The sequence below is a fragment of the Lithobates pipiens genome, unplaced genomic scaffold (genome assembly GCF_037356315.1).
Source record: "Lithobates pipiens isolate NorthernLeopardFrog02 unplaced genomic scaffold, aLitPip1_a1.2 Scaffold_1, whole genome shotgun sequence".
NCBI classification, from domain to species: domain Eukaryota; kingdom Metazoa; phylum Chordata; class Amphibia; order Anura; family Ranidae; genus Lithobates; species Lithobates pipiens.
In genome coordinates this window covers 210,298,787-210,323,235 of record NW_027507685.1, presented here as the reverse complement: position 1 = coordinate 210,323,235, position 24,449 = coordinate 210,298,787, and the positions used below count along the sequence as shown (strand labels likewise).

The window sequence follows — 24,449 nt, the reverse complement described above, 5'->3', positions numbered from 1 at the left end:
AAGGTTGATAGGTGGTTGGCCAGTTTAGGCAAAGTGTTTGGTAGAAATGAACCCAAGATATCACCAGCACACCAGGTTTAAGTAAACTGACAGGACATGTTTATGCCACCAAATGAAATCAATAATGTTTCACACACTTAGGCCCTGTTCACACCTGAGCGTTTTTCAGCTTGTAAAATGCTCAGCTCTGAAGCTCCAAAATGCTCAACAAGCAAAATCCTATTCGTTTCAATGGCCTTTGTTCACATATGAGTGTTTTGTCGCCTGAAGCAAAATGCCTGAAGCTCAAAAATGTACATGAGCTTCTTTTTGGCAGATTACAAGTGTTTTTGGCCCCATATACTTCAATAGAAACACCTGACTTGAGCAGAGAAACGCTTGTAAAACGCTCGTAAAATGCTCATACAACGCTCATAAAACGCTCAAATAGCAGCTCTCCACCTCTAATTTCCTCTCTCTCTCTCCTTTCCTCAGTGATTTCTATTGGCTAAACAAAAACATCTGGAGCTGTAAAATGCTTGTAAAACGCTTTAAAAAAAAAAAAAAAGCTTCTAAAAAGCTGCAAAAAAACTTAAAAAAAAGTCCTAAAAATGCCAGTAATCGATACGCTCAGGTGTGAATGGAGCCTAAGGGCCTTTTTCTCAGTGACATGGGGTTAGGGTCCCTGCCTCCTGAGGGAAAAGTTCTTAGGAGTATCATATTCTTACTGCTTTCTGTTGGTGACAATAAAGTGTCATGTCTATTTATCGAAACAAGACAGCCGTAGCTTGGCTTCTATAACAGTATACTGTGTGATTCACACTCACACAAATTCTACTGCTGCCTCGGAGCTGCAGGCATCTGTCTGGGGAGGGTTTGTCATCACTAGGAGTGGGGTGATGATGTCATCCTAACCACCAAGAGCCCAAGAGAAAGGAGAACTATCTGAGGTCTGAGGATGGAGGAAATATTGGGATTGTGCACACAATGACAGACTGATGTGGGGGGGGGGGGGGTGTAATCTTTGCACTGGGGGACAGACTGCTGCTCCTCATGTAATGCACCCTCCTGTGCCCCCCCTTGTAATGTACCCTCCTGTGCCCCCATGTAATGTAGCCTCCTGTGCTCACATGTAATGTACCCTCCTGTGTCTCCATGTAATGTACCCTCCTGTGCCCCCATGTAATGTAGCCTCCTGTGCCCCCATGTAATGTACCCTCCTGTGTCTCCATGTAATGTACCCTCCTGTGCTCACATGTAATGAACCCTCCTGTGCCCACCATGTAATGTACCCTCCTGTGCTCACCATGTAATATTTCCTGCTATGCCCCATGTCATGTGCTCTCCTGCCCCTTCATACTTTGCCATACGTACCTCCTGTACACTGCCCTGCTGACCCCTATATTTTGCCGTGCTGACACCCTGTGCTCTGCCCTGCTAAACTCATGTTCTCTGCCCAGCTGACCTCTTGCGCTGTGTCCTGTACAGTGATTATTTCAGATTTGACCCAGAATTGAGCATTTGTGCAGAAAAGGCAAGCACGTTTTACATTAAAATAGCACATTTTAATATTTATTTGAATATTTAATGCTATATCTAAGAATAATTTTACTGACAACATCTTGTTGATCACACCAATGTTCCATGAGGGCTATTCCAAGGTAAAAAAGTTAAGAAGCTCAGCAATATATTGTACATTACATACTCTTGTACTATATAATGTACACTATACTGTACATTACAGGCTCCTGCACTATATACACTATATTGTGTATTACAGACCCCTGCACTATACTGTATATGCTATATTGTACGTTACACACTTATGCACTATATACAATATATTGTACAATACAGACTCCTGCACTATATGCACTATAATTTGTATTACATACTTATTCACTGTATACACTTTAATGTACTGTAACACCCTCTAGCTAGTGTGCTAGATGTAAATAGGCTTGTTGGTGCAGGGAAATTGGTTTGGCTGAGAGCCAGGTCTGGGTTGAATTTGGGTCTGGGTTGAATCTGGGTCTGGGTTGAATCTGGGTCTGGGTTGAATCTGGGTCTGGGTTGAATCTGGGTCTGGGTTGAGTGACTCAGAGAGACTGGCCTAAAAGTGCTAATATAGTGAATACAGCCCTAGATCTAAGCAATTGGTACCTAACGCATTCTGCCAACAAACCTTACCAAAGTCTTGATCTTTTTCAGAATTTAGCCATTATCCTAACTTTTGGGCTTACCTTGTTTTTTCCATTAAATTGAGGTCCAACCACATGGTCAAAACACCGAAAACCTTTTTTTTTTCTATTTCTAAAAGCATGCACAAAAACATACTTATTATGTGTCTACGGAGGGTTAAAGTACAGTCCCTTCTAACACAGGTTTCAACTAAAAACAAAATCAAGCACAGCCATTTGCTAGTTCCTCCAACAATGGTCGCCCAGCTGTTTCTGCTGATACCCATAGATGTGAATACTGAGACTGACCAAAATAAAATGCTTTATGTGACAATTATTATAATTTTTCTAAATAACTTTTCACATTAAAAAAAGGATCATTGATTTATAAAACACACTTAAATGGCAAACACAATGCAGCTGTCCAAGATTGTATTCCTGCTTTGCCTCTATTCACCTGACCAGATATGGAGTTCATACATCCAAAGATCTCTCTGATATATTCCAGAAGGGTCATAAACTTCTTGTCCTCATAGTCATATCTCTTTCCGAACACAACAGAGCAGATGACATTGGAGACGGCTAATCCCAGCAGATATGTTGGGTCAAATGGAGCGTCTGTTGTGAAAAAGAAAAAGTTTGTCACTCTTAAAAGGGATACACCGTCATATAGGCTTGAGTTGAAGAAGGTGAAAGCAAGTGCGCAATACTGTACAAAAATTCCTGACAATCCAGCTCTGCCAGGCAGCCAGAGGACCCGTCTATTGTTTCTAGTCTAAATCTAGTAACAAGACAAATCTGAATCATTTACAGAAAGAAGTGTTCATACAACATTCACAAAATGTATTTAAAATAATTTGTAATCTGCCAAATGGTCAGATAGAGAGTAACTGCGATTTACTAAACACGCACAGCATTAGAAGCAATAATGCAACCAGGTTCAGGGTGGCAGAAGCATGCCTATAATGCAGAAGAATTAAAGCTGCACAAACATGGACTCTTCACCGGCCATACCTCTGTCAATAAATCAGGTTAACGTGCCTGCATAGCATAGTCTCTATAAGCCCTTGTACACACGGTCGGAGAATCCGTTGGAATGTGTCCTATCGGACCGTGTTGTCGGATAATCCGACTGTGTGTGGTATGCATCGGACTGATTCCGTCAAAATATCCGTCGGACCCAATTTTCCAACTTGTTGGAAATATTTTCCGACCAACCGGTTCGATAGGACATACTCCGATCATGTGTAGAGAATTTTGATCGGACCAAGTGCCACGCATGCTCAGATCAAATTCCTACATCAAAGCTATTGGCTACTAGCCTGAATGTAGTCCCATCGTAACAAAATTACGTCATCACATTCTGAAAGATCGGATTTTTCGACAACTTAGTCCGACCGTGTGTATGCAACAGTTTCGGACAAGATCCGACGGACAAAATTTGGTTGTCGAAATCAGTGTGTACAGGGGCTAAGACTATTTTACAACAGAGAGACAAGCTCAGAACCAACTCTTCAGTAAAATAGTAGAGAACACAGCTACTTGGGATTATTCTCATAAACATCATCCTTCACAGTGAAGTCCAGGTAGCTTTGGCAGCACAGGTGCACAGTTGGGGGAATCCAAGGCCAAATGGTGACCCCAATAGAACTGGAATACTAGAACTGGTAGCAAATCAGAGAAGCTGAGTCTTCTGAAGAAGCTGTGTGTTATTAGGCTCTGGTCTGGCTACCTGTTCACCAGTTCTGACTGTGGAGGGCCTCTCACCTGACTGCAGACAATGTACTCAGCTACCTCTGTCTCATTAGATGTGGTCTCTCTGAGGTGCTGAGGGATGGAAGGTAAGGAATTGTTAATCCCTTGGCATGTCCAGAAAGCCAGGGAGTTATGGGAAATGGACACACCACTACATGTATGTTACTAACCACGTCCTTACCTTGCCATAGCCGAAAGACGGCTACAGAGCATCGCTCTTGTTCCAGGAGGACGCCCATGTATGTCTTCTCATGAACAAGCTTCCCGCGCACCCCATGGGGTGCCTCACTAGTGCTGCCTCACCAGGGCCACTTACCAGTGTCCATCAGTGCTGCCCCATCAGTGCCACTTATCAGTTCCCATCAGTGCTGCCACATCAGTGCTGCTTACCAGTACCCATCTGTGCTGCCTCACCAGTGCCGCTTATCAGTACCTATCGGTGCCACCCCATCAGTGGAGCCTCATCAGTGGAGTCTCATTAGCAGCACCTCATTAATGCACATCCGTGTAGCTTATCAGTGCCGCCCCAACAGTGAAGCATCATCAGTGCACATCAGTGTAGCTGGTCAGTGCCGCCTCCTCAGTGTACATCAGTGCAGCCTCAGTGCAGTGCATTAGTACAGTACACATCAGTGCAACCTAAGTAGTGCACATCAATGCAGCCTCATCGGTGCCTATTAGTGCAGGCTGATCAGTGCCTATCAGCACTCATCAGTGCAGCCTCATCAGCACCCATCAGTTCAGCCTGATCAGCGCCCATCATTTCAGCCTATTAGCACAGCCTCATCAGTTCAGCCTGATCAGTGCCCATCAGTATCCATCAGTGCAGCCCTATCATCACTCATCAGAGCAACCTTCCTAGCACCCATCATCACAGCCTCATCAGTGCCCATCAGTTCAGCCCGATCAGTGCCCATCAGAGCAGCCTCATTAGCGACCATTAGTACAACCTTAATAGTGCACCTCTGTGCATCCTCATCACTGCACATAAAAAAAGATTAATTTTCCAAAGAATTTGCGGGAAAAAATTACAACTTTAAAAATTGACTATGCCTCTTACAAAATACCTTGGATAGTTTACTTTATAAAAGGGGTCATTTGGGGGTATTTGTACTTTCCCTACATTTTGGGGGCCTCAAGAAATTAGATAGGCAGTCAGTACATCAGGATTGATCAAGCATCGTTTGTAGACTCTATAACTTTCACGCAGACTAAATAATATACACTGATTTGGCTTATTTTTTTTACCAAAGATGTGTAGCAGTATAAATTTTCACCTGAAGAAAAATTTGCAACATTTTATAAAAAAAATTTAAATTTTTTTATTTTTTTTCAAAATGTTCACTCTTTTTTTTCTTATATCGCAAAAAAAAATAAAAAAAAATAAACAGTGGTGATTAAATACCACCAAGAGAAAGCTCTATTTGTGTGTTAAAAATGTTGTTTGGGTACAGTGTGGCTTGGCTGAGTAATTGTCATTCAATGTGTGACAGCACTGAAAGCTAAAAATTGGCCTGGTTAGGAAAGGTGCATACAATGCCTTGAAAAAAGTATTTATACACCTTGAAATTTTCCACATTTTGTCATGTTACAACCTAAACTGTAAATGCATTTTATTGGGATTTTAAGTAATAGACCAACACAAGGTGGCACATAATTGTGAAGTGGAAGGAAAATGATAAATAATATTTGAAATGTGTAGTGTGCATTTGTATTAAGCCCTGTTTACTGATACCCTTAACTAAAATCTAGTGGAACCAATTGCCTTCAGAAGTCACCTAATTAGTAAATAGAGTCCACCTGTATGTAATTTAATCTCTGTAGAAATACATCTGTTCTGTGAAGCCCTCAGAGGTTTGTTAGAGAACCTTAGTGAATAAACCGCTAAATAAAGGCCAAGGAACACACCAGACAGGTCAAGGATAACATTGTGGAGAAGAAAAAAAAAATATCCCAAACTTTGCACATCTCATGGAGCACTGTTCAATCCATAATCAGAAAATGGAAAGAGTATGGCACAACTGCAAATCTACCAAGACATGGCTGTCCACCTAAACTGACAGGCCGGGCAAGAAGAGCATTCATCAGAGAAGCAGCCAAGAGGCCCTGTCACGTACCTGGTGGTTGAGCCCACGGATGCTGGGAGCGGCAACTCGTATTCCTCCAGCTCAGGAACTCCTGGTAGAGAGGACAGAGGTTTGAGAGCACGGAAGGGGCACAAGCGCCTAGCAGGACACCGGTGCAAGGGCTAGTCTGGCTCCAGAAACTGAGGAGGATCAGATGCAGGCTGGAACTGGGTTCAGCAGGAAGCAGGAGCTGCAGGAACACACACACACTGGAGAGGCGGGGAAGGTGTATTGTAGTACGGTTCACTCTGCAGACCAACAAGCAGGTAGAGTAGAATACTGGAAGGCAGGAACAGTAGAGGAACAGCAGGCTAGACGTAGTCGTGGACAGGCCGGGTCAGGAACAGGCAGGCAGGTAAGGCACCGAATCAGCAGGCAGGAGGATCGTCAGACAAGCCGGGGTCGTAGGCAGACAGCAAGCACGGAGTAATCAGGGGTAAGCCGAGTCACAAGAGTAAGCAGGAATCAAACAGGTACAGGGGGGTCTCTTCAGGAACGCTGTAGACCAGACAGCAAGGAGGCAAGGTAACAGGTCCCTTTAAATAACCCTTTTGCAGGCAAGAGCTGTCACACCACGCGCCCGCGCACGCACCTGCGTCCACCCAACATCACCAGCATGCACCCGCGTGCGCCCCCCAGCGTTAACGCGCACCTGCGTGTGCCCACCAATGTTGATGCGCACCCACGTGTGCCCATCAGAGCAACCGCGCACCCGCGTGCGCCCTCCTGCGTTAGCGCGCACCCGCGTGCGCGGACTGGCACTTTTACCAAGGACTTTGCGGATAGAACCTCTGGAGAAAGTCGGACGATCAGGCTGACCTTCTTGACAGGCCCTTTGTAACTCTGGAGGAGCTGCAGAGATCCACAGCTCAGGTGGGAGACTCTGTCCACAGGACAACTATTAGTCATGTACTCTACAAATCTGGTCTTTATGGAAGAGTGGTAAGAAGAAAGCCATTTTTTAAAGAAAGACATAAAAAGCCCAGTTTGCAGTTTGCGAGAAGCCATGTGAAGGCCACAGTAAACATGTGGAAGAAGGTGCTCTGCTCAGAAGAGACCAAAATTAAACTTTTTGGCCTAAAAGCAAAACGCTATGTGTGGTGAAAAACGAACATTGCACATCACCCTGAACACACCATCACCACCGTGAAACATGGTGGTTGCAGCATCATGTATGTTGTGGGGTTGCTTTTCTTCAGCAGGGACAGGAACGCTGGTCAGAGTTGATGGGGAGATGGCTGGAGCAAAATACAGGGCAATCTTAGAAGAAAACCTGTTATGCCGCGTACACACGACCAGACTTATGTCCGACAGACTTCCGAAGGAGTTCTGACGGAGTTCTGACAGAGTTCTGACGGACTTTCCGAATGAGCGGACTTGGCCACACACAATCACACCAAACTCCAACGGATTCGAACGTGATGACGTACGACTGGACTCGAATAAGGAAGTTCATAGCCAGTAGCCAATAGCTGCCCTAGCGTCGGTTTTAGTCCGTCGGAATAGCATACACACAAGCAAATTTTTCGGTAGGAACTGGGTCCGGCAGAGTTCTGGCGGAAAAATTTGAAGCATGTTCCATTTCTAAAGTCTGTCAGACTTTTGCGAATCAAAAGTCCGTTGCAGCCCACACACGATTGAATAGTCTGCCGGAATCATTCCGTCAGACTTTGGATGTTGAAAAGTCCGCTCGTGTGTACGGGGCTTTAGAGTCTGCAAAAGCCTTGAGACTGGGGCGGAGGTTCACCTTCCAGCAGGACAAGGACCCAGAACGACAATGGAGTGGTTTCGATCAAAGAATATTCATGTGTTAGAATGGCCCAGTCAAAGTCAACACCTAAATCCAATTAAGAATCTGTTGCAAGACTTGAAAATTGCTGTTCACAGACGCTCTACATCCAATCTGACAGAGCTTGAGCTATTTTGAAATGAAGAATGGACAAAAATATCACTTTCTAGATGTGCAAAGCTGGTAGAGACATCCCCAAAAAGACTTGCCGCTGTAATTGCAGTGGAAGGTGGTTCTACAAAGTACTGAGTCAGGGGGGCTGAATACAAATGTACGTCACACTTTTCGCATATTTATTTGTAAAAAATTTCCTTCCACTTTACAATTATGTGCCACTTTGTGTTGGTCTATCACATAAAATCCAAATAAAATACATTTACGTAAGCAAGTGGTTAAGGAACAAAGAAAACAAAGGAAACCAATCAATTTGCTTGTATTTTCTACTATGCATTTGAGGAATGGCAGCTGAGAATAATGACAAATTCACCTCATTTCTGTCACCTACCTTTTTCTTTTATGAATTGCTCTCTCAGGTTTTGAGCCTCTTCCTGAATCCTCTCTTCTATACTTCTCTTCCCCATTCCAAAATTTCTCAAGGTCATTAAAGAGAAGCGTCTCATCGTCTTCCACCTTTCTCCATTACTCATGACAATCCCTAGAATATTGCAGGAGAGTGATTGTCTACAGACTGCCCTGGCAAAAAACTTCTGAAATCTGGTTGAGTGAATAGTCTGGATGCATCTCCTGGGACTAGACAAGTGGCCTTAGTTCAAAACATGTGAATTAGAAAATATCTATGGCCTTAGGAAACCACCAGATGCTAGCTTTCTTTCTTAAAATTTGAATGAAAAAAAAAAAGTAACTTGAATATTTTTGGTTATTTATTACAACCCAGTCACCATTAAAGCAGATATGTCACACAATATATTTCTCAAAAAAAATTCAGTTAACCAAAATGTTCCACTGCTCCAAAAGTTGGCAGTTTTCTCCTTGATTCTGTGGTCCAGATGGGTGCAGAAACCCCCAAGTGCCCGCTTTTGCTCCACAAACTGCTTGTAAACAGGAAGAATGGGGCTCACGTCAATGACATCCTGGAGCTCCAGTCATGTTTATTGAGTAAAGATGACAGACAGCACACACTGCACACTTGTCACCTCAGGCCATGCGTCTAAGGTGTTACCCATGACAGAGATAGTAGGATGTCTTGTGGTGGGAGGTGTGCAGTGCATTGTGTGCTGTTTTTCATCTTTGTTCGCTCAATAAACTTGACCGGAGTTACAGAACTTCATCAGTGTGTGACCCATTCTTTCTGTTTAAGGCTAGGTTCACACTATTGCGATGCGGGAACGCCGCGAATCCGCGGCGTTTTCCCGCATCGCTCACCTCCCGCCGGCAGTTCACACTGCCCTATGCGGACGGCTGGGGGTGTCAATGTTATGTTAATGACACCCCCAGATCCGTCGGCATATCGCAGTGCGATCTGCCGACTCGCACAGGAATCGGATCGCATGGTGTGAACCCCCATGCGATCCGATTCCGTTGCGGACCCAAAAAAGGGTCCTGTGCGAGTTTGCTGCGGGACCGCTGCGAGTTCAGCCATACTATCTGTATGGCTGAACTCGCAGTGCTACGGAGATCGGATGTGATTTGCGGTGCGAATCACATCCGGATCTCCCCCCGCAGCGGTGTGAACCCAGCCTAAAAGAAGTTACATAGTTAGTAAGGTTGAATAAAGTCCATCCAGTTCAACCTGTGTGAGTGTGGGTGTGTGTCTACAATTGTCCCTATCTCTGTACATTGTGACTCATTAAGATGCTCATCTATTATATTATTATTGTTTTATTTAAGGTACCCATATAGCGCTGTCAATTTATGCAGTGTTCCACACATACATTTCACACTCACATCGGTTCCTACTCTCAACCACCCAACTCCCATTCATATACTAGGGACAATTTTGGACAAAAGCCAATTAACCTACCAGCATGTCTTTGGCGTGTGGGAGAAAACCGGAGTACCTGGAGGAAACCCACGCAGGCACAGGGAGAGCATGCAAACTCCAAAAGTGTGGTAATGGATGCAATACCCACCTCCTCTATGGCACAGTCATCTGGGGTAAATCTATTACAATACGTCTTCCTAAAGGTTGAATAACGTCCTTCAGAGCATGCTGTGAGCAGGGCGTCATGGACCTGATTCACAATATAGTGATACAGAGAGAGGTTTTAACATCATGATGTCAACACCACTCTCTGCATTATTACCACCATTGGAGAAGAAGCAGAAAATATAAACTGAGGGACTCTTGGGAGAGGGAGGGAGGCATAGGGAGGGAGCCCTGAGCCATGGGAGTTGGCATCTCAAACCTCTTTTGTGCACCCTCTGATCTTCATGTGACTTTTACTGAGGGTTTAGGTTTCCAGGCTTCAGTTCTAAGCTCCCCCCTAAAGAAAGCACCACCTCATCCGTTTGTTCAATAACAGAGGTCAATAGGGATGCTCCCAGGGAGATGGTGAATGGGTGGATCCAAGCTGTGGGCACAGAGTTGGCTTTAAAGTTGGAGAAATCTGGCTTTTAATACTAAACTGACACTAGGATCAAAGTGGAGCAGAGAAGATGCTTTTATGGATATGAAAGTGGTTGTAAACCTCAGACATTAATTATCAACAAAGTATATCCTTCTATAGTGTGTGCTTGTTCAATCTAGAGCACTAAATGTAATTTCTCTCTGCTACTGCTGCTGTAGATAAACAAGCACAACATATGTTGGATAATTTGTTTCATTTCTGTGTATCACCCGAGGCTAGTCATTTCACTGGGTATATGTAAGGGTTTCAAATCACTTTAACCCCTTCACGCTGACATAACGCAAATATGGAGCCTTCTGCTTCAGGGGTTAAACCCCTTGCTGCCTACAGCTGAAGCTGATGGTAGGCTTTCTTATAATAACAACTAACAAACTAATCAGCTGCTTGGCAGTTATTGCAAGCAGCGAGAGGGGACGTTCTCCCCCCTCCGGCCACTTTCTGCGGCTCGCTCGTCCCACCAGGAGGTTCGAGCAACCAGCCTGCACATCCACTGGATGGCTGGAGACCCAAACAAAGCTGGAATCGGCTTTGATCGGGTCTCAAATCTAGTAACCCGGAAGCGATGTCATGACATCACTTCCGGTTAATGGAAGCCTTATTTCAAAATGTGGCGCCAGATTTAAAAAGATGACAGCATTCAAAACAGCCAAACTTGGTGTTTTGAATGCTTTTAAGTGCAAAGAAGGGATTTGGGGTCCAATTAAGAACAAAGATCTGGCAAGTACTTTGACTATGAGTTCCCTATGTACCCTTGGGTGCATGCAGTCTGGTCCCGGTGATTTATTAATGCCAAATTTCCAAGTCTAATCTTAATTCTGTCCCCTCCTAACCATGGAGGTGCTTCCTGTGATGTGTCACGAGGATAAACACTGCCGTTTTGGTTACTGAAGCCCCCGATCTCCTTGATGACTGAAGAGAAAAATAAATTCAATACCTTTGCCATCTCCCCATCCTTTGTAACCAGATGTCCTTCCTCATTCTTTATGGGGCTAATATGGTCTGTCCTCCTTTTTTACTGTTTACATACTTAAAGAATTTCTTGGGATTTTTTTTTTTTTGCTTTCCTCCACTATGTGTCTTTCCTGTTCTATCTTAGCCACCCTAATTGCAACTTATATTTCTTGTTGCATTCTTTATAAAGTTTGAATGCTGATGATGATCCCTCAAGCTTTTTTTTTTTTTTTTTGAATGCCTTCTCTTTTGCTTTTATATGCATTTTTACATTGACATTAAGCAATCCAGGACTTTTGTTCATTCTTTTAAATTTATAACCCAATGGGATGCACTGGCTAATGCCCTTATTTAATATGCTCTTAAAGCGAACCCAGGTCTGTATTGTTGGTAATCAGTAGATCTAGTAACGCTTTATTTCTAGTTGGTGTGTCTACCATCTGATCCATGAAATTCTCCTGCAAGACATTTTGGAACTGGTGAGCCTTAGACGAATGCGTGCTTCCCTCCACCCAGTCTATGTCTGGATAATTAAAATCCCTCATTATGATAACACTTCCCATCCTTGCTGCCAATCCAAATTGTGATAGGAGGTCCGCCTCCCCCTCCTCCCTCAGGTTAGATGCCCTGTGGCATACTCCCAGTATTATTTTCCGCTTAGTTTCATCCCTTTGGATCTCTACCCAAATCAATACTGTCCCATCGTTGGTATCATCGGGAGGAATAGTGCCCCATTAAAGGTGTCAGTGGGAGAAATTATGCTCCATTGTCCGCGTCAGATAGTAGAATAGTGTCTCGTATCAGTGGGAGTGATAGTGCCACGGGCGCCAAAAAAAAGCAAGCAAAGGGATGCATCTGGCCCTCAGGCCGCAGTTTGGAGATTACTGTTTTAGATCAAAGGGATGGACTTCGGTCTGTAAACTAGGTCAGTTTAACCACTTAAAGTGATTGTAAATTCTTGTTGTTTTAAAAAAAATAACAAACATGTTATACTTACCTCCTCTGTGCAGTTGGTTTTGCACAGAGCAGCCTGAATCCTCCTCTTCTTGGGTCCCTCTTCGCTGCTCCTGACTCCTCCCCCCTGTCAAGTGCCCCCACAGAAAGCAGCTTGCCATAGGGTCACCAAAGCTGAGTTACAGCTCCGTGTGTCCATTCAGACACATAGCCCCGACCCCCTCTCTCCCCTGATTAGTTAACTGACATTGATTGACAGACGCGGTTGCCAATGGCACTGATGTTGTATCTCAGCCAATCAGGACGAGAGTCCCGGACGACTAAGACACTTGTGGACATTGCTGGAGAGGGATGGGGCTCAGTTAACTATTAGGGGGCTGAGGGAGGCTGCTACACACGGAAGGCTTTTTATCTTAAGGCATAGAATGCCTTAAGATAAATAACCTTCTGTCTTTACAACCACGTTAAAGACTAATGCCGTGTACACACGACCGGACTTTTCGACGGACTAGGTCCGACAGTCTTCCCGACGGACTTTCGGCAGATTTTCGGCGGACTTTCTGAATGAACTGACTTGGACACACACAATCACACCAAAGTCCGACGGATCGAACGTGATGACATACGACCGAACTAGAATAAGGAAGTTCATAGCCAGTAGCCAATAGCTGCCCTAGCGTCGGTTTTTGTCCGTCGGATTAGCATACACATGGGAAAATGTAAAACATGTTCTATTTCTAAAGTCCGCTGGATTTTTGGCAAGCAAAGGTCCGATGGAGCACACACGCGATCAAATTGTCTGACGGACTCGTTCCGTGTGACCTTTGCTGTCAAAGAGTCCGGTCGTGTGTAAGCGGCATAAGCCTTTTTCTGACACTTGTTGCTTACACGTTAAGATCAGTATTTTTTACTAGAAAATTACTTAGTGTCTCCAAACATTATATTTATGGTGTGGAGCCCTCTGACCGATACGGTTAAGGATGACAAACAAGGTTAACATAAACTCGCTTACTTGAAATGGACCTGAAAGTGTGCCCTGGTCTGACGTACGGTATACCAAAATAAGGGGGCATACCTTAGATAGAAAGTGGGTGATAAATGAAATGAATATGAATGGAGTGAAATGAGTACTCTCATGAGGAGTATGATGCTTGAGAAATGCCCTGAAAAAGGGGATGGGTGGGTGGGTATCGTGCACCGGAACCGACGAGGAAGACAGGCGAACGGGCTGGTTATATACTCCACCGGGCTCCTCCCATAATTTCAGGCCACCATACTGGCCTTTCTATTTATGGTGTGGAGCCCTCTGACCGATACGGTTAAGGATGACAAACAAGGTTAACATAAACTCGCTTACTTGAAATGGACCTGAAAGTGTGCCCTGGTCTGACGTACGGTATACCAAAATAAGGGGGCAAAAACATTCAGGTAGGGGTTGCATTTTATTGATCCAAGTTTGTTACTGGGTTAGCTCGACAAAGGCCTGGGTCATCTCCGCTTGCGGATTGGGTATGTAGCGGGCGAAACAGGTGGACCTCCATCTGCCCAACTTCTTGATAATGTGAGTAGGACAGAGGTGAAGGATACCCGGGAGTATCCTGACACGTTCCACCGGGCAGCGTTCAGAGGTTTAGTGAGAAATGGCAGAAGAGGACTAACTCCTGGTTGATCAGCCAAAAAGGGCCGACAGGCGCGTGAGAATGGCGACCGGGTACCAGCGGTTGTTGGACTTATAGAGGTGTATGTCCGAACCCGAGCCAAGCTGCTGCGTCTTGGAGACTGCTAAGTGTAAGACGAAATGGTCTTCGTATCGGACCAGGTGGTGCTCGCACAGCATGCGTGCTGTGAGGCTACAACAAATAAAACTCGCTTGGCCGTAAGAAGCCGTAGAAGGCCAGGTGTATGGCTGCTTGTAAATGACACTAATGTGGAGACCGAAAAGGTGAAGTGGCCAGGAAATCTGACATATTTCTAAACGTCTCCTGTGACAGGCAGTCGTTTTGGTGCCGGCCATCGGCTGGCGCTTTCTGGATACCGCGCATAACAGCCCGAACGGCGTGGTAAAATAGGAAGGGTACGGTAGGGTCCTGGAGGGACGTGAAATGTTGTACACCGGTCAGGTATAGCCGGATCGTATTAAAGGATAACGCCAACTGCGAGTGGCAGTAGGCAATGAAGGCTATGACTTGCTTGACACGGGACGTCTCTGTACTGTGATACGTGATGAAGTTGGTTAAAGGCCCTCCAGGCTGATTGATAGGCTTTGAGGGTATTGCGGGAAAGGGAGTGATCAAATGAGTTGGGTAGCCGCTAGGAGGTGAGGGGCTAATCCAGGGTCAGTTGAGACCAGTCCGGGATAGCTGCTGATGTTAGTCCGGCTCCGGGTACCTGAACGAAAACGAGACAAGGTTAAAGCGGGAGAGGGCGTCCGCTGCCTGATTGACTTTACCGGGGATAAAGGAAGAATGGATGTTGAACTGAAACAACAACAAGAGCTGGACCAGTCGACGTAGGAAGGACATAACCAACAGAGAGGGCGCCTTGGCGCAGCCAGGAATTGCCAGTAACTGGGGAGGCCAGGGAGCTGCGAGCCAGAGGTGGCCAAAAAACAGCCGCAAGCCCGTGGAGGCCGCTGCGTCGGTCATCAACTGGGGCGAAAGGGAAGACACGGAGGGAATGAACAGGGAGACGCCATTCCCAGACGATAGGAATTCCTCCCGCATAGCAAGGACTGCTATTGCCGCGGGATCCAGGCTGAGGACTTGCTCTGGATCCTGTGAGAGGGACAGTAAAACCAATAAGTGTGACACAAGGCGCGACCCTGAGGGATGATGCGCATAGCGAACTCAACATGCCGTGTAGGGACTGTAGGTGTCTTTGGACGACTAGACTGGAGAATATGCGAGGATATAATATGCCCCTAAAGATGGCAGTTGTGATGGCGAGCGTTTGCCGTTGGCTATGGGCTGATGCCTCTGGATGCCCCGAGGTGGGGATCTTGCTGTATGGGCCGTAACGACAGATGGCTCTCCGTGCACTGTAAGGATAAGAAATGTTGAACGCTGGCTAGAAATAGCCTGGGCGTGCTACAGGAAGAAGCCAGTTGCGTGTGACAACATGATCCTGGTGCGGGACGGAAGCTGAACTCAACTGTCCTAAGGAAGAGACGGATAGACAGACAACAGTGAATGGTTTGTAAGAAAGCCACGGGAGACGAGAGGCCAATTAAGTGCTGCTGAAAAAGACGTGTAGCCAGTTTGTGTGCCACTGAGAACGTGCTTGCCAATGAATGATTGCAAGAAGTTATGCTAAGTCATGAGCCTTGGCGTGACTAAGTTGTGTTTAAACATGTGCTTGCGACAATTGCCCGGGAGTTTGTCACTGGAGATGTATACGTAGTGACTGTGAGCCATTCGTGTTACCGCATGTGCACTGCGAAGACTACAGGAGTTGTGCTTGAACGCATGTTTGGATGCGTGCTTGCGATGATTGCAAGATGTTACCCAGGATGCGTGCTTGCCATGACTGCAAGATGTTATGCTAGGATGCGTGCCTGCAACTAATGCAAGGAGTTGTGCCAGGACTTGTGCCTGCAACGACTGCAAGGAATTATGGTAGGCTTCATGGGTAGCCAGGCCGGAAAAGACAGAAGTCCATCCGGTCCAACCAAATCAAAATAAATAAGGTATCACACAACCCGACACCCAATTCTACGCCCGCAGCTGATCCAGAGGAAGGCAAAAAACCCCCAACAGAGCATAGGCCAATTTGCTACAGCCGGGGAAAATTCCTTCCTGACCCCTCGAGAGGCAATCGGATTTTTCCCTGGATCAACTACACCTATAGATATAAGTACCCCGTAATACAACGTACATTTAGGAAGGTATCCAGGTCTTCCCTAAAGCAATCTATTGAGCAAGCCAGAAGTGCCTGCCAGCAATGATTGCAACAAGTTGTGCCTGGACACCTGCTTGCAACGATTGCAAGAGGTCTATGCTCAAATGCGTGCTTGCCATGATTGCAAGAGAACTATGCTCGAATGCGTGCTTGCAATGATCGCCAGAGGTCTATGCTCGAATGCCTGCATGCAACGATTGCAAGAGGTCTATGCTTGAATGCATGCTTGTAATGAGTGTAAGAGGTCTAAGCTCGAATGCGTAATTGTAATGACCGCGAGAGGTCTATGCTCGAATGCGTGCTTGCAGCGATTGCAAGAGGTCTATGCCCGAATGCGTGCTTGTAATGAATGCAAAAAGGTCTGTGCTCGAATGCGTGCTTGCAACGATTGCAAGAGGTCTATGCTCGAATGCGTGCTTGTAATGACCGCGAGAGGTCTATGCTCGAATGCGTGCTTGCAGCGATTGCAAGAGGTCTATGCCCGAATGCGTGCTTGTAATGAATGCAAAAGGTCTATGCTCGACTGCGTGCTTGCAACGATAGCAAGAGGTCTATGCTCGAATGCGTGCTTGTAATGACCGCGAGAGGTCTATGCTCGAATGCGTGCTTGCAGCGATTGCAAGAGGTCTATGCCCGAATGCGTGCTTGCAACGATTGCAAGAGGTCTATGCTCGAATGCGTGCTAGTAATAAGTGCGAGAGATCTATGCACGAATGCGTGCTTCTAACGATTGCGAGAAGTCTATGTCTGGATGCGTGCTTGCAACGATTGCAAGAAGTCTACGCTTGGATGTGTGTTTGCAACGATTGCACGAAGTCTGCGCTTGTATGTGGAGAAAACAGCGAGACACGCCTAAACGAAGCTGTGTTTCCCTTTTGAAGGCAATCTATAATGAAATGAGGCCGAGGAGCAAGGCCCCCCGGCAGGCATCCAAACATTGAAGAATCAACTGGACCCAAGCCGGGAAGCGGTATGTGACAGTGAAATGAGAGAACCTGCCATGACAGAGATCCGGATCGCCATGCCACAACTTGCGACCGAGCACGAAACGGATTCTGGAGCATGTACTGAAATGAGGCCATTCCTGGGGCACGCCGAGACGAATTTGGTACACCGATGTGACTATTCGTACCGGAACGTGATAGGTGAAATGAAATGAAAAACCCATGACAAAGACAAGAATCAGAGGATGAGCCTTTGAACCAAACAGATGAATCCTGTCTTTGGAGCATGTACTGAAATGAGGCGTAGCAGCTGGGCACACCAGAACGAATCGGTGCATAAGGAATGCGACAGGATTCGAATTGGCGCGTAATAAGTGACAGAAATGATATGCCATGACAGAGACAAGATTCAACGACTGGACTGATGGTTACAACAAAGAATCCGTCTCTGGAGCATGTACTGAAATGAGGCGTAGCAGCTGGGCACACCGGGACGAATCGGAGCATAAATAAACGCAACAGGATTCGAATCGGAGCGTAATAAGTGACAGAAATGATATCCCATGACAGAGACAAGATTCAACGACTGGACTGATGGTAGCAATAAAGAACCCGTCTCTGGAGCATGTACTGAAATGAGGCGTAGCAGCTGGGCACACCAGAACGAATCGGTGCATAAAAAATGCGACAGGATTTGAATTGGAGTGTAATAAGTGACAGAAATGATGTCCCATGACAGAGACAGGATTCAACGACTGGACTGTAGGTTACAAAGAATCCGTCTCTGGAGCATGTACCGAAATGAGGCGTAGCCGCTGGGCACACCAGGACGAATCGGTGCATAGAGGAATGCGACAGGATTCGAATTTGGAGCGTAATAAGTGACAGAAATGGTATGCCATGACAGAGACGAGAATCAGTGCGTGAACCTGCGAGTGATTCAGTCTCTGGAGCATGTACAGAAATGAGGCCGAACCCTGGGGCACTTCAAAGCGAATCGGTGCACCAGAGGTGCGACAAGATTCGCGCCGGAGCGCGACTAGTGACAGAAATGATTTGAAACGGTAGAAATGACTGGGAGTGAAATGATTTGACATGAGATAAAATAAGATACATAACATAACTGCATGAATGAAGAGACATATATTCGAACTGGAGCAGACAAAGCAAAACGTGTGGACTGCTTGCCTTGTCGTAACAAGCAGTCGGCTGTGAGTCGAACGATTCGACCGATACTAATAGAAATGCTCGGGCAGACGAATGGTTTCGAATGCCGTACCTGCGAATGAATCGCCTGACGTGGCGTAATCGAACGTGTCGAAAAGTGATAACGACTACATCGAAAATAGAAAATAGTGACATGCGTACGAGGGCCACAGTAAAACATTCGATTTAAAAGAAGCGAGCGGGTCGAGAGTACAGGGAATGTTGATGGTACATCGAAATACATAATTGAAAAGGGGATGCCGAAGCCAAACCTGCGACAGCCGGCCCAACGTGAAACGACAAATTCGATGGGTACGACGACACTCCGACGGCGAAACCCACGGACGCTGATGTACGGGAAGACGAGTTGTCGAGACGGAACGAATAACGCGGGAACTCACGAACAGGCTCACTGCATCTGGTCTGGATAGTCGGCCCTTGATGTCTGACGTATCAGATATCGCGCACCGGAACCGACGAGGAAGACAGGCGAACGGGCTGGTTATATACTCCACCGGGCTCCTCCCATAATTTCAGGCCACCATACTGGCCTTTCTATATATTTTTATAAGAGAACCTAGAGAATAAAATGGCGGTTGTTGCACAACTTTATGTCACACTGTATTTGCGCAATGGTGTTTAAAATGCACTTTTTGGGGAAAGAATAAACTTTGATGAATAAAAAAAAAACGATTTTATATTGCGAAAGATGATGTTATGCCACGAGAATCATGATCTTTATTCTAAGCGAAAAAATTGTGATTCTCATTTTAACCAGAATCGCGTAGCTCTATATGTAAATAACATCATACCCAGAGTTCAGGTTTATGTCAGTGCTAATCCTTTTAGGTAACTGACCAATAGTGACCATTTTTTTATTTTTTGGCAACAAAGTAGATTGCCATGTCTTTCTATATGCAGGAGATGCATCCTATGAACATTCTAGTAAGTAGCTATTTATTAATACTGCTGTTTTATATAGTGGGATCTGCTCCCTTTGTACAATGTAAGTGGTACTACAAGGGCAGGGCTCGACAAAACCCGGGCGCCCGGTCGCATTTGCGACTAGAATTCCAGACCTGGCGCCTGGGGCAGCACAGCTGGGGGTATGCTGTCTCCGTGGCCCCCCCCGGCGCGATCGCGTCGGGCCGCGCCGCCGCCGGCCGGTAATTTAGCCCCCGGCTTTGAGGCCTTCTACGATCCTATGGTTCCTTCTGTAATCTGGCGCCCTCTTGTGGTGGCCGTTGGAATTACAACCAGCAATGCTAATGGATGTAATGCTAATTTTCCCTGTCTGCCAGCCTATCTTTCTTCCCTTTACTCAGAACCCCTAAAAATTATATATATATTTTATTCTAACACCCTAGAGAATAAAATGGTGGTCGTTGCAATACTGTTTGTCACACCGTATTTGCACAGCGGACTTACAAGCGCACTTTTTTGGGGAAAATGTATTTAATAAAAAAAAAAAAAATAAGACAGTAAAGTTAGCCCAATTTTTTTTAATATTGTGAAAGATAATGTTGCGTCGAGTAAATCGATACCAAACATGTCATGCTTCAAAATTGCGCCCGCTCATCGAATGGCGACAAACTTTTACCCTTTAAAATCTCCATAGGCGACATTTAAAAAATTCTACAGGTTGCACTTTTTAAGTTACAGAGGAGGTCTGGGGCTAGAATTATTGCTCTCACTCTACCGATCGCAGCGATACCTCACATGTGTGGTTTGAACACCGCTTTCATATATGCGTTCGCTTCTGCACGCAAGCTTGGCCGGACAGGGCGCGTTTAAAATATTTTTTTTTTATTTTAACTTTTATTTTTATTTTTTTCACTGTTCTTTAAAAAAAAAAAAAAAAAATGTGTGTCACTTTTGTTCCTATTACAAGGAATGTAAAAATCCCTTGTAATAGAAAAAAGCATGACAGGTCCTCTTGTATATGAGATCTGGGGTCAGAGAGACCTCACATCTCATATTTACACTAAAATGCAATTTAAAAAAAAAAATTGTCATTTGAAAAAAATAAATAAAATGTCCCTCTAAGAGCTATGGGGGGCAATGACTTGGAGACAGGTGGGGGGCTGGGGGCTATCTTCCCCTCACTTGTCTCCATGTCAGGCCAGGGACAGGTCCGGATCGCCATCACGGACCCGGCTCCTAACTTTTTTAGCTGGCTCCTAGATTCCAAGCAAATTTGTCAACCCCTGTACAAGGGTGATTAATGCAAATTAAAACAATCATCCAAGAAAGTCAGCATACTGATAATGTCACTCCACTAATATTTACTGTACCAACCAGCTTACTGGTGGTCCTCGTCTAAGGCCATTCCTCTGTGATCTTCTCTCACACATTACACCCTATTGGGCTTAAAGCGGGAGTCCGCCGGGAGTCCGCGTTTTTTTTTTTTTTTTTAAAGCCAGCAGCTACAAATACTGCAACTGCTGACTTTTAAAATAGTGACATTTACCCGCCCAGCGTGCCTGCGATGTCGGCACCCGAAGCCGATCTCTCGATCGTCTCTCGGGTGCTGCCGCCGCCATCTTGGGTATGGGAATCAGGAAGTGAGGCCTTTCGGCTTCATTTCCCAGTTCCCTACTGTGCATGCGCGAGTCGCGCTGCGCAATAAGGATAGTCCCCACTGTCTCTGGGATCCGTGTGTTTCCCAGCAGGCAGCGGGGGACTTTCAGAAAGGGGCGTAGATTCTGCGGAAAAGGGGCATACCTTCTGCAGAATCTACGCCGGAAGTGGGTGCAGATACCTGTACTGTACAGGTACCTGCACCCCCCTCCCCCTTGAAAGGTGGCAATTGTGGCGCCGGAGGGGGGGAGGATTCCAATGAGCGGAAGGTCCACATTAGGGTGGACCTCCGCTTTAATCGTAGAGGTGAAGGTTTGATGGGAATGGGCATAGGCAGGGACCACCAGTAAGTTGGTTGGTAGAATAAACATTACTAGAGTGATGTCAGTGTGCAGACTTTTTTTTTTTTGGATGATGATTGTGGATGCAGAGCGGAGATAGGCTCATAAAACCAGGCACCTGATTCACCAGTAGACTGCAAAGGCGAGCGGGAAATTCAAGTGGAGCAGGTCTTAACAATCTTTAAGGGCCGGTTCACACTTTAAAAATGCAGTCCGGATGCATTTCAGATGTTTTTCTGCATGCATGGTTTTGACGCGTTTTTGATGCGTTTTTGGTGTGTTTTTGGTGCATTTTTGATGCAGTTCAGTGCATTTTCCCCCCTATTTTTTCTTAACTTTAAATAAGGACGTATGTATTCCAGTGTGTTTTTGGTGCATTCCAGTGTGTTTTTAATGCGTTTTACAGTGCTCAAGTACAGTTCAGTGCATGTTCTACTTTTTTTTTTCTGGAACTGCAAGCACTGGTGTGAACTATGCCACTGAAAATCATATAACTTACTTTCCTTGTGTTTTTAATGCAGAAAAAAAAAACGCACTGGACTGCATGTGGTGTAAACTGACCCTAAGACAGAATACAGGTAAACATTTCCATTGTTGGTACATACAGATTGGCAAAAAAAATATGCTGCTGTAACAACAGGATGGAGAGTTCTACCTGTACAAGGTTATGATGCTTTAATGCCCCGTACACACGAGTGGATTTTCCTACTGAAAAATCTTGGATGGTTTTTCCGATGGAATGACGCTCAAGCTTGGCTTGCCTATACACGGTCACACAAAAGCTCACTGAACTTTCGACCGCCAAGAACGCGGTGTACAATACGACAACAATACGAGAAAATTAAGTTCAATGCTTCTGAGCATGCGTCAAATTGTTTCCGAGCATGTGTATGAATTTTGCGGAACTTTTTCTGATTGAACAATTGAGAACCTGCTCTCAAACTTTTGCTGGCCAAAATTCCGCCAGCAAAAGTCCAATGGAGCATTCACACCTATCGCATTTTCCAACCAAAAGCTCTCATCGGACTTTTGCTGGTGGAATTTCCAATCGTGTATACGGGGCATTACACTGCAGAAGGAAAACAGGGCATGCCCACACAAACATAGTAAGAACATGCAAACTCCATGTAGTAAGAATCCCCAGAGGAACGCACAGCCAGTATTCCAGCACTGCAAAGTTGAAGTGCTACACATATAGTGCTCACACATTTTGGATGTACAATAAAATGATATAGAATTTTGAAATGACCTCAGTTTTTTTTTTTTATAATTTTAAATTATTAAAGTGTTACTAAACCCACAACAGTAAAATCAGTTTGTATATGCAGTAAAGCATGCTTGTTATACTCACTGTGGAACCTAAGGGGTTAATCTTCTGCACTGTGTATAAAGGCTATGTGATCCTGTCTTCTCTGATTCTCCTTTCCTTTAACTGACTCCAACCCATCTTGTGATAGAACACAGCATTAGGAGTCAGGCTGCACATGCTCAGTTGGGTGTGTATTGCTAGAGAGTTTTTTTGTTTTCCCCCCTCTTTTTTCTTAACTTTAAATAAGGACATATGTATTCCAGTGTGTTTTTGGTGCATTCCAGTGTGTTTTTAATGCGTTTTACAGCGCTCAAGTAAGTCATAAGACTGCTATATACCGCTGATGGAAAAAGTTATTTAGCAGTTTATATTTACGAAAATGTTGCATTCCCATGTTCTGCATACTGTGGGAGACCAGATATAGTGAATGCAGGGTCCTTGGTTTAGTAACAATTTAAGTGTTCATTTTCTGATTTGGTAACAAAAAATCAACATGCATTTTTAACAAGCAGCTTAGTTATTAGTATGCAAGCTTCCCCCAATCAAAGACTACACAAAATGCATGGGCACTGCGGTTTCCTCCATGAAGCATGCAAGATAATAAAAAAAAAGAATGTACTTACCATAAAATGTAATTACTTACCATAATTTTTGAATAACATAGTGAGCACCTCGAACTCTCCCCGGTTGCTGAACACATCACTGTTATCTACCAATGCCTCCTTCACCGCATCATATCCAACCAGCACAACCACAGGGATGTTGGCCATGTAGCAGGTGTACACAGGTCCATAGGTCTCACTTATCTGTATGCCAGGATAGCATATGTTGTGCCCAGAATGAAAGAGCAGCAAGTGAAAAGACTGCTGTTAAACATTCCTCCCATCACCAGAGATAATGAACATACAAAACAATATTACCTTTACTAAAGATTTGGGCACCTCTGAGATGCTCAGCTGCATTACATTTCCCAGCAGAGGCAGAGGTGTGGGCCCTGGGGGGAGATTACTGTGCTTTATCCTTCTCCACCATGACACAAGGTAAATTAGAAGAGTGACTCCAGTAGCCAGCAGAAGTGTTGTCCCTACTCCCAGCGCCATCCTGATGGTGACAAATTCAAATGTCTGCGTCCTGTCCTCGCCTGCCTGTTTGCATCTGCGGCCTGTCCTGTCCTGCCTGTTTGTATGAGCTTTACATTCTGGCAGCTTTACTGATAATAATGTGTATGACATAAAACAAGGAAGTATGTAAGGGGTTGGTGCTTCTCACATTTCCTTTATGGCCTGGAGCCAAAAGGGGCCCCACTAGGGGGGTTGTGTGCATGTACAGATTACATAGATGCAGTACTGTATATCATGGACTCCCTGAATGTGATGTCTCCTCTGCACTGCCAAATATCAGTGTCTCTATCCTGGAGCCGTCCTTCCTGGAGATCCTGCTTGCACGTTGTCATGGTGTGCATGTCACACACACTGCCATCATGTGTCTGTCACTCTGTGTCTCCTTGTGTCTGTCTGTCTCTGTATCTCTGTCTGTCTCTCTGTGTCTGTATGTCTGTCTGACTCTTTGTATCTGTGTGTCTGTCTCTGTGCCTGTCTCTCTGTCTGTTTCTCTGTATGTGTCTGGTTCTCCATCTGTCTCTCTGTGTCTTTATGTCTGTCTGACTTGTGTCTGTCTGTCTGTCTGTCTCTCAGTGTCTGTCTCTCTGTATCTATATGTCTGTCTGACTTGTTGTGTCTGTCTGTCTGTCTGTCTGTCTCTCAGTGTCTTTCTCTCTGTGTCTGTATGTCTGTCTGACTTGTTGTGTCTGTCTGTCTGTCTGTCTCTCAGTGTCTGTCTCTTTGTCAGTG

At 45.3% G+C, this 24,449-nt stretch overlaps 1 protein-coding gene across 2 annotated transcripts in view; it reads right to left on the bottom strand.

The window, feature by feature from the left end:
- The window catches only part of LOC143982544 (cytochrome P450 2G1-like), a 45,679-nt gene extending 21,719 nt beyond the window's left edge, over positions 1–23,960 (bottom strand). The window contains exons 1-4 of one of the 2 annotated variants that reach the window (XM_077481382.1): positions 23,520–23,955; positions 23,243–23,405; positions 8,335–8,484; positions 2,617–2,777 (exon numbers count right to left, since the gene is read on the bottom strand). In XM_077481382.1, the coding sequence (XP_077337508.1) occupies positions 2,617–2,777; positions 8,335–8,484; positions 23,243–23,405; positions 23,520–23,831 (786 nt within the window). In that variant the 5' untranslated portion in view covers positions 23,832–23,955. Of the gene's footprint in view, positions 1–2,616; positions 2,778–8,334; positions 8,485–23,242; positions 23,406–23,519 lie in introns of both variants that reach the window. The other variant, XM_077481390.1, reaches the window with a different exon arrangement.
- Between the last annotated feature and the right edge of the window lie 489 nt (positions 23,961–24,449).